Here is a 16,180-nt window from a genome sequence, read left to right on the forward strand (position 1 = left end):
GAAGGCCGCTGATTCTCCCCGAACGTGCTGGCAGCGGCGCGGCCCCGCCGCAGCGGCCGACGGAGCCTGCGCTGCGGCCGGGGGAGGCAGGCGAGGCACCGGCCGCCCCGCGCAGGTCTGGCGCCCCCCTCGGCCTTGCCTGAGCGTAGGACGCGCCGGCCGAGAACGCGAGGACCGCGCTGCTCCGTGCTGGGGGCGCTGCTGGCATCACTCCCGCCTCCGCGTGGCTCTCGGCCACCCGCACGGGCAGCCCTTCCAGGTTCGCTTTAAGAGCCTGTGAGGAGGGGGCCCGCGCCTGTGCGTGCGCGCACGTACACCCGCACAGCGCCCCGCCCGGCGAGATTCCCCCCACCCCGCCCCAACTTCCCGGGGCCGCCTCCCGCTCCGGCCCTTCCTTCCCCGCCGGGGCGGGGCGGCGGCGGCGGCGGCGGCGTGGTCCCGGCGGCGGAGCGGGATCCGGGCTCCGGGCTCCGCAGGCGGGTGACCTTGCCAGGCAGAGCCGGGCTGCGCCCGCCGGCGCTACCACCGCGGAAGCTGGGCGGCGAGACGGCCGAGATGGTGGAGGACGGCGGCGAGGAGGAGGCGGAGGGGGAGAGCGGGGAGATGCCGGCGGCCGCCGCCGTGCCCCCCCTGCAGCGCTGCAACGGCTTCCTCCCCGGCAAGGAGGCGGAGGGCGGCGGGCGGGCGGCCCCGGCGGGCGGCGGGGAGCGGGCGGCCGAGGCCGAGGCCATGCTGTCGGCGGCGGGCGGCCGGCCGGAGACGCGGCTGTCGCGGCGGCGGCTGGCGGTGCTGGCCGTCTTCAGCTGCTACTCGCTGGTGAACGCTTTCCAGTGGATCCAGTACAGCATCCTCAGCAACGTCTTCGCCGGCTTCTACGGCGTCTCCTTCACGCAGATAGACTGGCTCTCCATGGTCTACATGGTGGCCTACGTGCCGCTCATCCTGCCCGCCACCTGGCTGCTGGACGCCCGCGGCCTGCGCCTCACCGCCCTGCTGGGCGCCGGCCTCAACGGCCTTGGCGCCTGGCTCAAGTGTGCCAGCCTGGCCCCCAGCCGGTACCCCCTCACGCTGGCGGCCCAGGCCGTCTGCGCCGTCGCCCAGGTCTTCATCCTGGGGCTGCCCTCGCGCATCGCCTCCGTCTGGTTCGGCCCCACCGAGGTCTCCACCGCCTGCGCCGTGGCCGTGCTGGGCAACCAGGTAGGGGCGGCGGGGAAGCGGGCTGCCTTAGCGTTCGGCACGGCGCCGATCCAAACGTCAGTCGGTTAGGCGGGAGAAGGCGCTCCCCGAGAAATGGTTGCGGGGCAGCGCTGGAGAGAGGAAAAGGGACGGAGCGGGGGCAAGCGCGGAGGTGATGCGACGTCCCGTCCCGCCCTGCCCGGCCAGCCTCGCCGTGCGGGACGCTGGCCATGTGGCAGCTGTGCGGCAGCTCCCCCGCTTCTCTCGGCTGCCTGGAGTCCATCGGTTGAGACCCTTCTTGGAAGTCGTCCTGCTCTGCTTTCTCTTCTCCTTGTGTTCGGCATCTTGTCTTTCGCGTTCGGCATCGTTAATCCGACTGAATCCACCCCCAGCTGGAGGGGGGTGAAGTACGTGAACCTCCGTGGAGAGCCCCAGTGCCGGCATATATTAGTTTCTGCTTTTTAAATACGGCCTCACATTACTAAGTGCCAGTAGTCAATGCCTTGGTGACTCATGAAGTTTTCTGTAATACTGCAAGGGCTCACGTCACTGTGGGGAGCTGATAACCGAGTCACAGATTTCCTCAATCTCTCTGGTCACGGCCAGTTTCAGAGAGCTGGAACAGGCGTATCTGAAAGCACGGGTGAAGATGGGATACTGATGGGTTTTTTCCTCCCATAGCCTTGTTCTCGCCCCCTGCCACTGACCCCGCTTTTTTGTGGCAACAAAACATTAAGATTCCAATCAACATCGCTGGCGCAGGCTGAGGTCATAAGTACGGTTTGATTAAGGTAACAGGGGATTTGTTTTTCCTCATGTGAGTCTAATGATTTTATGTTTGTGCACTTTGGATTATTACAGCAGTAATATTAGTGTTACGTATTTACAGTTAGGGTTGCTCATTAGCTCATACCTGGCTGTTTATAGTTTTCCCAATGCTTTTCCAAAACAACTTTTTTGCATTGCAGTCTTCCAGTGCACAAGTCAACTGTCCCTTTTGGACTGAAGAGATTGGGGGTTGTTGGTTGGTTGTTTTAGTAGTTGAGCAAAAATTCTGCTTCTGTGTCCCAGAATCAGGTTAAAGGTTTCTTTGGCAGCTAATTTTCCGCTCTTCCTGACATGCACCGGTCCTCCCAGCAGCAAGGAGTTACTGGGGTTTCAGTTCTGCAGTGCGGTGCCAAGGATCCAACCTGAGTCTGAAACTGATGCTTTGCTTGGATGCTGAGATACGGGGGTTGAAGTGGTGCAAGACAGGAGCAGGAGTGCAGGGATTGTGTGGATGGGAGCCATGAGGAAGATGGACAAGGAAAACGAGAACAGAGGTGTGAACACAATAAACTTTAGTTGTTTCTAGAGCACATTCCCCTCCAGAAGCTAGGACTGATCTCAGTGTGCCGACCTGCTTGATAGCCCTCTGACAGGGAAACACCCGTGAAACGCACTGACAAAGTGTATTTCGTCTCCCTCTGGCAGTCCTGTGCAAAGGATTATGGCTTATTCTGCAGCTGTGCCGTACCCTGCTAGCTCAGACCTGTGTGCTACTTAGGTCTTAAGATCCCAGTCCTGCGTGTGACCCATGAAGATTGATGAAGTGTCAGACAATAGAATTTCTCTGTTCCCGGTTTTTGCTTTCTTAAAAAAACCCCACCACCTCTCAAAAGCTAGATTGAAAGAGTAGTGAAATGACAAATTAGGCACTTGGAAGTTAGAAGTAATGTTGTCTGTATATTCCAATGCAGTTAATTTCTCCATATGCGTTACAATATAGTCTCGCTGTACTTGTTTAATTGCACAAAGTGAACTGTGTAACACTTGGGTTGCTATAATCAACTGGGCTGTTGGTCATTATCAGATATTTTGCATAAATTCAGAGCTACAGCAAACAGGGCTGAGACCGCAGGCAGAGGAGGGACAGAGTAGTCATCAAAAATCAGATCGCACCCGTTATTTCCTGAGATGTTGACCATTTGCAGTTGAAACACAAATCACTGGGTTGTCAGGAGTGCCAAATTTCCACAACTATTCAGCATCTTAAACTGGGCACACCAGACTCATTGGAACTCTTGATCCTTCTGGCCTTAACCTCTCTAGATGTAAAACGTGAAAAATGGTATCATTTGACTTTCTTGGAATACTGTGAGTACTGTATTGACTCACGCTGGGGGAGGAAAAAACATACCTTAAGAAAAAGAGTAACTGTGTACTCGGTTCCTGTTTGTAGGGTTCATATACTGAAGGGGGAGGATAAAAAGGGACAAACTCTTCAGATGAGCACTGGATACTGTGTGAATCTGATGCGGTGGGGGAGGCAGCAAAACCCTCATCAGGCATATGCACAAAGGGCGCTTTGTAAGCACATTGGCACACCTTTAATTTAAGTACTTTCTGAGTGTTGGACTTACTACTCTAACAGTCTTTGGTGCTCTTTTTTATTTTATTCTTTTACCTGAAACAGAAGCAGATTTTTTTTTTTAGTTAAAAAAAACAAACAACAGTTCTAATACTTTAAAACGTAGTTTAGTTTTGGAGGAGCAGCAGAGATAAATTGGAGAGTAGTCCAAGACTATTGTTCCTTCATGTTTTAAAATGCTTTATATATATATATACCCAAAATTTCAGTCCTCATTTTTTTGTCCTTTTTAATACAAAATCAGTTGCTACATTGGAATTGACTACAGATACAAACCCACTACTACTTCATTTTGTGATTATTTTTTTTTTCTTTTTCTTTATTTCCTTAGCAATAATTACAGATGTAGGTTTTGGTGTTGTGTTTCTTAATAAGAATGCTCCTTTTCTCTTGCTCTTCTCTGCTCTATCAGATCTACAGTAAACCTTGCATGTCAGTCTTTGTTACTGTAGTGGCAGGATCGTGACATCAAGTGGAGGATTTTGATTGAGAAAAAGAGAAGATGCTTTCTACAAGAGTAGCTGGAGAATTCTGTCATCTCCAGGCCTTCAGTTGCAGGATGAGCGATACAAATTTATGTGCACACACAGTATTTTCCTGTGAAAGATTCTTCTGCAAAAAAATTTCCTTAATGCTTAGTTGTTAAATGTGCTATCAACTAGGTGTAGTATTGTAGTTTAATTTAGAAATGAAAAGGTTAAAACCTGAGTTATGGAAGACCTGATTGTGAAATGTCTTTGAGAGCAAATGGCTCAGAAGTATGATACTAAAGGAACACTTGCCCTTCATTGTTTTATTAATACTTATTATGATATAAATTCTGATTTCTACCTGGTAAGGCTTTTCAATTCTGTTAATTTTTATGTTCCCAGGGAAATGATTTTTGGTTTTCTTTTCTTGCTTTCCAGCTTGGCACTGCAATAGGCTTTTTGTTGCCTCCTGTTTTGGTTCCAAATACACCTGACGATATCAATCTAATGGCACATAACATCAGCATCATGTTCTATGGAACAGCAATAGTGTCCACGCTTTTGTTCTTCTTAACAGGAGTTGGTAAGTTTTCCATTCCTGTAATTTAAATGGTGACCATAGGGAGTGTTTACAACATCTCACTTAAAATCTGATTTTGCTCAAAGTAGTTTCTCGAGTTTACTTGTATTCACTTACCTGTTGCGCCAGGGTTAAGCAACAACCAGTTTACTGTATGTCATGCTTCACATGGAGTGACCTCTCAGAATATTTAGTTCACTTAGACTTTTTGCTACAAGGACATTATGATGTAATTTGAAGTCTCTCTGTTAGTCTTACAATTCAGATACAAAGCTCTAGACACATTGCAGATAAAGTCTGTCTTTGACCATACGTTGGTAGCAATCAGATGTGACCGAATAATTAGCACATCCTTTGTGTCTGTGACTTGATTCTTCCATGAGAAAATCTAGAATATTTTTTTCATGGGAGTGTTAAAAACCACAAGTTAATCTTCTGAAATTCATGAAACTGGAACACTTCAAAAAGAAAAAGCATTAGTCTGGTGAAAACAAGTCAAAATTGTTCCTTCTTTTTCCCCAGTGTTTGAAGAAAAGCCCAAATACCCTCCTAGTCACTCTCAAGCAGTCCTGCAAACCATGCCTCCCGAGGATTACTCCTACAAGCAGTCGATTATTAACTTGTTCAAAAATATTCCATTTGTACTTTTGCTGATCAGTTACGGTAAGTGATGCTGTCTGGCTGTAGTCTGGCAGAACAATTCAAATGTGTGCCGAAAACATATCGAGTTTTAGCTGTGGTGGTGATTTTCTATGTGGGAGGGAGTGTCAAGCTTTTACTTACTCAACAGCCAGTGCTGGCAAGTCCAGCAGGATTCAAAATACCATATGTAGGTCTGGTGAAGAGATTTTACCTGGCCGATAAAAGGTTTTGCCTCTGATGCGAGTCTTAAATATCAGAAGATTAACTCTTTAGGGTACCAGATCTGCGTGGCTACACCTGGAATGACTGAAGCTTTTCTTTTGGTACTGCAGGTATTATGACAGGGGCATTTTATTCTGTCTCCACGTTATTAAACCAGATGGTAGTAACTCATTATGAGGTAAGTTTCTTGGATCTTCTTTGTATTTTTTTTTTTTTTTACTGTACATTTGCAGAGGTGATGTTTATTATTATGTAGGTGCTATGTGTGCTCAGATGTTTGGTTTCCTTTATACCTCCCTACAGTTTCTTGCACCATACAGCTATGGGAGTCATAGGAATGTTTGTTTGCGCTTATGACTGCCAAGAGGTCTGAACTTGACTCTGAGTGGAAGCAAGTTATTAATGAGCACCATATAAATATTTGTTGAAAGGGTGAAGAAGTGAACGCTGGGAGAATTGGCTTGACACTGGTGGTGGCAGGAATGGTGGGTTCGATTATTTGTGGTTTGTGGCTGGATTACACTAAAACATACAAGTAAGTGTGGGTAGGCATGTATGGGGCTAGGGGTAGGAAAGCGGTGCAATTGCATTAGAGAAATATTGCAACTTAAGGGCTGAAGTGAACTGATGATAAAATGCAGTTCATTCCTGATCTTTTAGTGGCCTTGGTAGAGACTAGTTTCTGAGGCTACGGGAAAAGCTTGAGACTCTTACTGGTTCTTGGCCAAAAGAAACGAGAGTGGAGAATGCAAAGATGCGAAGGGGTTTTCCATCGACTCCTGTCTCTTCAGGAGTGTAAGGCTAACAAGGAAAGCCCTGTATGTCTTACAGTGGGCTTCTTCTCCTAGGAGGTCATAAAGGCTCAAAACCTACTCTGCCTGGTTTTGTAAAATGGGCAATTGATGGATTCTCATTTTTTTTTTTTTTTTAATACTACTCTGGGTCCAATTAGTAAGGGTAATATTTGCTTTAATTCGGGGATGACCATGGAGCAGAACTCTGTTCTGGGGCAGGAGCTTCTGGGTCCATCACCCATGGTGTGGTGCCCCTCAGGAGTGAGCAGTGCCCTGGAGCACTGCTTGCAGCGGAGTAGTTCTCCCCTGTGACCCTTAGTACATTATGTGCAAGAGCTGTAGAAACCTAATGGATGTTAATGCTGTAGATTGGCTTTGTTTCTGCATGTGTTTTGGCTTATAAATAAGTGATGTGTGCTTTAATATTTTGGATGATATCCCTTATTCCAGATTTAAAATAAGTAGAACATTGTAATGAGATTTGTTTGACTTGCCTCTTAGGCTGACTTTTATTGGTAATAGCGATCGATTTGGCTGCTCGTGTATTGTATAATGGGCAGTGCTGCAGAATGGCCAAGAGGTACAACATAGCGGAGAACTAAAATAATTTTAAGGTAATAGTATCTGCTGTGATTGTCCACTCTTTGAGAGTCTTGAGTAAGTCTTTTTAGCCTTGAGCAAAGCAGTCTATAACCAAGGCAATAAAGAGTTCGGGAAGGGATACATTCTCATTGTGTGACATGTTTGAGTCAGAATTACATGAAGCAAACTTGATAGTGTAGAATGTCAGTTGTTAGAGAGTAAGTAATGTTTATATTACTCTTCCATGCTTCAGCAATGTGCTATGACCTTATGTTAACAATGTTAATTTGTTGTTGTTGTTGTTGGGTTGCAGGCAAACTACTTTGATTGTTTACGTTCTCTCTTTCATTGGGTTGCTGGTATTTACTTTTACCCTGGACCTCGGATACCTTATAGTAGTGTTCGTGACTGGAGGAGTACTTGGGTGAGCAATTAAAGAGGACTAGAAGACTTACTGCAGTTCTGTTCAGAAACAATATTTAATTGTTTAACTAAATAAGTCTGCTGTATATTCTGTTGCTGTGCTCTCAACCTATGCCTATAGCTCACAGTACAGATAGGGTTTACTAGGGTTTCACCTTCTGTTACATCAGAATAAACTGAAAGTAACTGATTTTTCAGTGAATTTCATTTAACATTTTTATGGAGCTTGTCATGGTTTAACCCCAGCCAGCAACTAAGCACCACGCAGCTGCTCACTCACTCCCCCCTCACCCAGTGGGATGGGGGAGAAAATTGGGAAAAGAAGTAAAACTCATGGGTTGAGATAAGAACGGTTTAATAGAACAGAAAAAGAAACTAATAATGATAATGATGACAGTAATAATAAAAGGATTGGAATGTACAAATGATGCGCAGTGCAATTGCTCACCACCCGCCGATTGACAGCCAGTTAGTCCCTGAGCGGCAATTCCCCCTGCCCCCACTCCCCGCAGTTTATATACTGGGCATGACATCACATGGCATGGAATACCCTGTTGGCCACTTTGGGTCAGCTGTCCTGGCTGTCTCCCGTGCCAACTTCTTGTGCCCCTCCAGCTTTCTTGCTGGCTGGGGATGAGAAGCTGAAAAATCCTTGACTTTAGACTAAACACTACTGAGCAACAACTGAAAACATCCGTGTTATCAACATTCTTCTCCTACTGAACTCAAAACATAGCACTGTACCAGCTACTAGGAAGACAGTTAACTCTATCCCAGCTGAAACCAGGACAAGCTAACAGAAGTCTGTATGTGGTCAATTCATTTGGTTCCAATTCAAAAAGCTGTTTGCAGTAAAGCTGAATCTTTCTGTTGCCCAGTGGATAAGTGATTAGACTTTAATGAGCATATCTAGGAAGACTGGCTTCTGTGCATTTTGATTAATCTATGTTTTGATAGCCTGAGCAACATGCTGGGTGCTTTGTTGGCTCAGAAGAGCATGAGCACTTCTCACAGATACATAACCTAAGAGCCCCCAAAGGTGCTGAGGAAATGGTGCTGTGTCCAGACACGGCAGTCAAGGTAGAGCCGGAAACATCTTGAGAGTTTCAGTTTAAAAACTAGTTGACCAATCTCAACTGCATTCAGCCCCTGCTCTTCCTGTCACCCATTGGTCCCCTCAGCTTCTTCCACGTCCAGCCTCATTCCCTACTGACGGCCTCTTTTTGTCATCCAGCATGGATGTTTGGGCTGATGAAATGATGACGTTCATGTCTTTCATTTTAAAGTAATTGGCTTCAATTATGGAGTGGCTTGTGGACTGGTCAGAGAAGGTTGTTTCATGTGTATGCAGGTGGTTATGGGAAACAGGACAAATATGTGAAAACATCTTTGTCCTAAAAAGAGAGATGTATGGCTAAAATTGTTGGATGAGGTCAGGGGAACGAAGCAGACAAAGCAAGCATTGAATCATGTTAGGTCTTGAAAACAGACAGTTCAGAATACCGGCTAATTCATAATACCATGTGTTCATGTTTGATTTTCTTAGCTGTAGTAATAGATGAAGGCCATACCTGTCATCCTCTTACTCTCCGCTTCAACAGGTTCTTCATGACTGGCTATCTCCCACTTGGGTTTGAATTTGCTGTGGAAATTACATACCCAGAGTCTGAAGGCACTTCCTCAGGTCTCCTTAATGCATCAGCACAGGTTATATAATTTTATTTCTTTAAGTGAAGTAATGTTCAGGAAGGCCACTCTGCTTGAATCTAAGAAGCCTTTCTTAGACTTGGCTGTTAAGTTTCTGTTGTGTTGCTGTAGTCTTAATTTTTTAAATTTGGCTTCTGTAAGATGTGACCTGAAACTTTGCAAGGTAGAGTGATGGCTCTTTTCTATGTGATCCTGATGAAGTGACTTGTTTGTTTATAGATATTTGGAATTGTCTTTACACTTGTTCAAGGAAAACTCACAACAGACTACAGTCCTCGTGCAGGAAACCTCTTTCTTTGTGCTTGGATTTTTGTGGGCATTATCTTAACAGGTAATTAATCAGAAATGTAAGTAATGATTTATCTTTAATGTAAAAATGGGGAGGGTTTTTTTGAGATAGTGAATTTCTGGGTAGTGTTCAGATGTCTTGGACATCCAGGATTTAAATAGGTGGCTTTCTGTCTGGGCTGACAGAAAGTGCAGGGTTTGGTTTGGGTTTTTTTGCTTTGTTTTTCACTTTAAATACTTGCTGTGTGCACCCCCTTTGTTTTAAGGATGATGTTACTAATATATGGACAGCCATCTGTCACCCATTTCTTAGGTCATGTCTTGAATTTGAGGCAGATGTCTATCTCCAGAGTAAGATAGTAAATGTAACCAAATACATAAATGGAGACAGTTTGTAGTTTTCCAAGTGCAAGAAACGGCTGATGTATTCCTGAACTATACAAGTGACTTACACGTGCTGGTACTTACAAATGTGCTGAAAGTGCTAAAACCATCAAGCTTTGCTTTAATTACTCATGGTTTAAAAGCTTTTATTGTCATTTTCTGTGTGTGCTTTGTGAGGAGCAAGTTCAAATTGTCAGTAAGTTCAAATTGCAAGGGTGAATACAGGTATTTTGAATATGTGCTGAAAGCAGCTTCTATGTGCTTGCACCGTACATTTCCCTTGAAAGGCATGTCATTGCAAAGTTGTGAACCACCTTTCTCTTTTTTCTTTTTTTTTGTTTTGTTTTGTTTCAGCCTTAATAAAATCAGATTTGCGAAGACACAATGTGAATTCGGGGATTATGAATTTGGATGTTAAAGCTGTAAGTGGTGACTCTTTTACCATGATTGTATTGCCATACTTGAATGCTTGGCTTCTGTTGGCATAATAATATTAACAGCAAAAGAGTAATTGACAAAAACTTATAGTATGACTGTCTCCGTGTGGTTTTGGAACAACAGAGCCACGTGGGATGCTGCCCTCAGATATCTGTTTCTCACCTTAGCTTCTATGAAAAAAACTGAAAGACATTCTGCTCTCAGATTTTCCTGAATTTTAAGTGCCTAATATTAATCTCTGATTTTGTTGCTTGAATCTTGTTTTTTCCTATTTGCAGGTAGCGTTGTAAATTGTGAAGCTGTTTTGTGTATTGGGTTAGGAGGCTGTGCTATAGACTACATAATTTATTTAAAATACCTGCTGTCCCTTTAAGTGAGGTCAGTGTCTGATGAACAGAAGTCATGCTGCAGTTTCTATACTGTGCTGCATGAAGAGCTGGGTCTGTTCTGCTGAGCACCCTCTCAATTGAAATGAAGAGCGAGTGTAGCACTTTCTGCTGTTCAGGAGGTCCTAAGACCATGTTTCAGCAGCTTTTCCAAATTATCACAGTTACTAGTAGAAATAAGGCTGCCATTGGAAACTTTTTTCAGTGCTGTGGGTTTTTTGGTCATTTGGATCAAGATAATGAAACAGCTTTTTGGAGTCAGACATTGCAAGATCCTTTGTCACACTTCTTATGTGTAGGTGTCTTGCATACATATATATAGCAGCTTTTGATCAGGTGCATGCAGTTAGTGTCTGCATAAGGTTCAGAAACTTCCAAGCTGGTGCTATATGAGCAACTCAAACCTGAAACCTGTGCAGCTGTGTGTGCACAGTATGGCATCCTGTGGGTTTAGCAGCCTGGGTCAGGGCTATCTCGGGGTGTACATGCTGACTATAGGCAGTGGTCCATGACTTGCCTGTTTTCTGTTATCACCTTGTTAATTAGCCCAGATGGTCACGCAACTTCATTTATATTAGCCAGGATATAAAAAAACCCTGGAGTCCTTGCCCTGATATTGCCATAAATACTTGAGAGCTGCCTATGTTAATAAGGTACAATAGCACTTTGATACCAAACCTTGATCATCAAGATTCTACTGTGTTTAAATGTAATGGAAAAAAACCCTGAAAGTTAATCTCCATGTGATAAATATCTATATGCAGTAAATATGTATTTTAGAGATATTAAGAAACTCAATTCTTGGTTTTTTGGTTTTGGGGTTTTTTTTTCATTACAGATAGAAAGGAAAATAAGGCTTTCTATAAATGCCTAATTTGGCTCATTAAACTACATATACTGTTGGAGTCTAGCTAGCCTAATAATTATCCAAGAATACTGAGGTTGGAAATAGCTTCTGCTGAGTAACAGCTTAATTCCTGCTTTTTTTTTTCCCCCTCTCCAGGTACCAGTTGACAGTCCTGTAGAACCTGAAAGTACTACATTAAAAATTCAGTCAGCTTTATAAAGCTGGAAGAAGGTGACTTAGAAACGCACAAGTTTGGTTGGATACTGAACAATATTAATTAGTATAATCACTGGATTTGTGTGTATGAGTAGCAAAATGTGTTTGGTGATATTGGTGATATTTGTGCGTGGAAACTATGAAGATGCTCCATTCGTTTTGCCCAAGATGCAAATAATTCACCTTTGTATGGAATATTTATTTTAACAGTTTTCAAGTTTTGCAGTTTCATTAGTAAAGAACTGTGTGAATACTCTCCATGCTAGGGAGACATGCACATTCAGGATGCATACTTGAAAAAATCTGGAATCCTGAAGTACAGTTGTCAATGATCAGAAGTATCTAATACTCTTTTCTCGTTCAGTCTTTGCTAATGCATTTGAAAAGTCAGAGAGTAGGTAGCTGCACAGCTAGAGGATGTTCACAAGTTGCTTTTTTTTAAATGTATCTGTATTTTTAATATAAGTCAACAGTTTCTTCTGGGAAACTGTCTATAGCACAATACTAAAAGCAAGAGATGACTGGAAACGTGTGTGTTTCATACTGGCATCTGATATTTCTTTTGCCTTGAAACTTCTTCATAGATATCAGAAGGCAGATAAGAGGAAACACTGTCTTACAGATTCATTGTAACATTTCCAGGGAGATTTAAAGAGTTTCACAGTAGATAAATTGAAGAAGAAACATTTCTTATTAAATACAGTAAAAAGGAAGAGAAAGGCCTTTGACATCTATACTGTGAAGTATTTATAGGCAATGGAATGCTACCACACAGGTTGCCTCCATGGAATATTTTGAGTGCTTTCTCAGTTAAAGTGAGAGGAGTATGTGTTTACGAAGAGCTGGTGCCTTTACTTTGTAAAGAAGATCCTTGCCTCATCTTGAGTTTAATCAGTGCTGCTGAAGAAACTCCATTTTGTGTGTTAAACCTCCTCTGAATATTTGTGGAGTATCAGAAAATGTGTTCTATCCTTTTTTGCATTTATTTTTCTGTGTTATGAATTGTATCATTTGTCTCGTGAAATTTTTGTGCTTGTATAACTTAAATACTGTCTTTTGCAGTTTGTTAAAATCTATAAGGATGACTGAAAGGAAAATAGTGATGTCTCACTTTGAAATATTTGCTGTTTATGTCGTGCATCTTAGCTACAAAAGGAGCAGACTTCATTAACGTTCACCTTGTGTTATTATATTTATCTGAATTTGGGATGCGGATTTCTCACTGCAGTGCTTCTGAAAGTATTCTCTTTTACCTACACACCTACAGAATTGATAACACTACAATAATACTGAGGCCCTACTGCTACTGAAAAAAGTCAGACCTGAGTTAGTGGACTTTTTGCAAACATTTAAGCTTTAGCAGTCTTCAGGCTGAGCCTGCAGGTTCAGTACCATCAATGATGCCATCTCTCTGAGTTCCCACAAATGTAGTGCCATCCAGATGGAATCCTACTCAGAGTTTTCCATGGATTGTTACAATTGGGTATGGGGAACTTTTTAACTCTAAGATAGTCTTTCAGTATGATAAGTATCGTTAAGTGCTTTTCTTTTTCTTGTCTCTCTGTAGATTCATTTGTAGGATCCTTTTATATAAAAAGGACCCTGTAAACTTTCTAAACTTAGCCGCTAAACTTGATGATCTTGATTTAACATTTTGTATGATAAATGCTTCAGGCATGGGAAGACTGAATGGCAATATACGTATCAGAATAAGCTAAGCATTCTTGGAACACTCTCCTTTCCAAAAATGGTCTATGTCTCTTTGCCAGGTCCAGTGCTAGAGAGAAGTGGGTACACCTTGCTGCTCCTGGAGAGGCGAGCTCTATGAGAAGAGTCCTCTGGTGAGGTAGCTGAATATAGGAAAAGTAACTCATAGATATTCAAATGGCAGGCAAGAGTATAGGGGTAGCAGTAGAGATGCTTTCATTATGTCAGTTCTTTACATTTAATGACTTGCTGCGATATAAGCTGCCCCATCAAGGGATGTACATGTTTTCAGCCTGAGTGAGCAAAGTGAAAGTTCCTGCCTTTTGATATCTGTGGGTGGCTTTTCCCTTTGGAAAAAATGCATGCCAAAATATATACGTTCTTCGGCAAGATACAGATTCAGCAAATACTTGTGCTCATGGCCTGTGGTTGCTTTGTACTTCTGCTGTTGAGAATTATTAACGAGATATTTTTGCAGTTTTGGGGAAGTGTTTCCAAATGTCCAATAGAAAGTCTTTGGCAGTATCCAGAATGCTTTCTGAGATCTCTGGTATGCACTGTTCAAATTAAAAGATTGAGCTTTTTTCTTTCTTTTTAAAAATCTATTTTTTAATTGATTTCTTCACTACTAGTTTCCAGTTTCTTTAGTTATATTCAGCTGATTATTGAAAAAATATTCTAGCCCTTCTGGCTCCTTGTGTTTATCTTCTGCCAAATTACTTGGCTACCCTCTGAAAAGGTCCAAACAAGATTTTGGCATGCTGGAAACCCTGCTGGGTCCCTGAAAAGAAAATATTCTTAATAATGAAGGCTTAATTATGTCCTGGATCTACATCCTCCCTCTAAAAAGAGCTTGAAAGTTGGAAACCTGTGAGCTATTTCCAGACAACAATAAAATATTTAAATAAAAGGCTCAGCAGCGAAATAAAGAGCAAATAAAGAACAAACCAGTATTTTATGCAATAATCTTATTATCTCTCTGCCAAGAAACCAACGTTCTAGCTCATGGCAGAAATAAATTTGGGGTAGTTGGGGCTTTGGGTTTTTTTGCTTTTAATTTTTCTTTGTTCAAAAACAACATCCACCTAATCAAATGTCAATCTGGAATTGGAAATAGGGTTTCTGATTCTCTTAGCCTTGAGATTCTGGCTCAGCCCTCCAGTAAGAGTAGAGGTGGGGGCTAAAAATTGTACCTGCTTAAAGAGGTAATTGTTTAATGAATGGAATTACATGTCAACTGTGAGAGGATGGAGTGGGAAACCAAGTGAGGAGAGACATCCCAATCCCACGCGTCAGCTTTTGCTTTTCAATTTGCTTTTCTTTAAAGTGCTTCAATGGAACCTAGAGGCTGCAAGAGAACTCATGTAATGGTGAGCTTAAGCAAGGGGGCTGCCCCAAAGTTTGCAGGGGCCCACCAAGGTGTGTAATTGCTAAATTTCAACTACAAGATTCAGAGAGCAGCCTTTAAAACAACCCATTTTTCTTTTGTTTCTTCCAGACTGTGTTAAACTTTTGCTAACTTCAGTGGGAGAGACCCAGAGAACATTGACCCATTTTTACTTAGGATTCCTAACATGGCCTTGTTTCTGTTGGCTGGGTGTGAAAATATCAGACCTGTAAGGCATAGTCTGGAATTGCTGCAATTGAGAGCTTTCTTCTTCAGCTTGGTAGATGAGTCCTTCAGAGCATTTGTTTTGTAGATGGGTGCTTGTCTTTAATAGCATCTCTTTTCTGTTGCTGAATGCTCATGTTTTACGAGGAAGAAAAAACAAGAAGTAGGAAGAATACATATAAATAATTTCAGGTTAATAGGGCTTTCCTAACTTCATCGTCTTGGTCATCTTTTTTGTTCAAGACAGTCTGTTGTTTCAGAGACAATCACTGGAGTGTGTAATTAGAGCTGCCAGCCCATGTTGCCTAACGAAAAAATGCTTTTTGAGAAATCTTTGGACTATCTTGTGCATCTACAACCAAGTAAAACTGGGTTAAGCTATAAGCATTCATTGCTTTCATTTTCCATTCTGTGAACTCATGAGTTTTCCTGTGTGAATGGGAACGTGTGACCTTTCTGGTTGCTGTCTTTCAATACATGTATGTACCACCTTCATAAGTGTAATAGGCTACTAATGATTCAGAGACCACAAGCTAAGTTACCATATCCCATGTGATTCCCCTTCCCCCCCCAATCTGGTCTGAAGTCTGTGAGGAGGGAGATGTGATGTTAATGCATGAACTAGAATGAATTAAGCAAAAAATATTCCTAAGAGAAATGTATTTTCATGCAAGACCCATGTTATTTACTGCTCGTGTCTTTGTTCTCATCAAGATAGCAAAAATTTTTGCTGTAATATTTTGGTTTTGTTAGTGTCCCATTCTTTGTTTCAAGAGAAAATTAAAAATTCGTTATGAATATTCTCTGATTGCAATATTGCACGTATGTGTATATGTGGATGGCGTCATTCCTTACCTTTGTATGTTACTAATAAAGTATATAACATGTAACTTGACTGGAGCAAAGATTACTATTTTTGACAGCTGCTGATACGGCTTATGGTCTAAAAAGGATTCATTTTTTTCCTCAGAAGCTGCCATTTAGTGTAGGAAAATTTTATAAGTGAATGATACACTGTCATTAATAAACATGCATGCACATGTATATGCAGAGTGCATTTATGTGGGGTATATAAATGTATTCTACACAAGAGTATTGGCTTACAGAGAAATTTTCTCAGGCTGTGTAATTAAAAGTATTAGCATCACTAGTTGATTTGCAGTGCTCTAGCACAGTGATTTCTCCTCCTTTGCTTTGGAAGAGGTCTGTGAGGAAAAGAAAGTGCAGTTAACACCTAAAGCAGAACAATCCAAAGTAATCTCCTTAAGGCTAGTGCAAATATTTTATTAAAACACC

At 42.6% G+C, this 16,180-nt stretch overlaps 1 protein-coding gene across 1 annotated transcript; it reads left to right on the plus strand.

The window, feature by feature from the left end:
* Nucleotides 1-463: 463 nt before the first annotated feature.
* FLVCR1 (FLVCR heme transporter 1) lies at nucleotides 464-15,907 on the plus strand. The gene is made up of 10 exons (XM_049833843.1): nucleotides 464-1,197; nucleotides 4,495-4,639; nucleotides 5,159-5,299; nucleotides 5,611-5,678; nucleotides 5,932-6,035; nucleotides 7,190-7,300; nucleotides 8,901-9,006; nucleotides 9,226-9,337; nucleotides 10,033-10,100; nucleotides 11,506-15,907. The coding sequence occupies exons 1-10, from the start codon at nucleotides 556-558 to the stop codon at nucleotides 11,566-11,568; spliced, it is 1,560 nt and encodes a 519-aa protein (XP_049689800.1). The 5' UTR covers nucleotides 464-555; the 3' UTR covers nucleotides 11,569-15,907.
* The last annotated feature ends 273 nt before the right edge of the window (nucleotides 15,908-16,180 follow it).

The sequence above is a fragment of the Accipiter gentilis genome, chromosome 30 (genome assembly GCF_929443795.1).
Source record: "Accipiter gentilis chromosome 30, bAccGen1.1, whole genome shotgun sequence".
Taxonomy (NCBI): Eukaryota; Metazoa; Chordata; class Aves; order Accipitriformes; family Accipitridae; genus Astur; species Astur gentilis.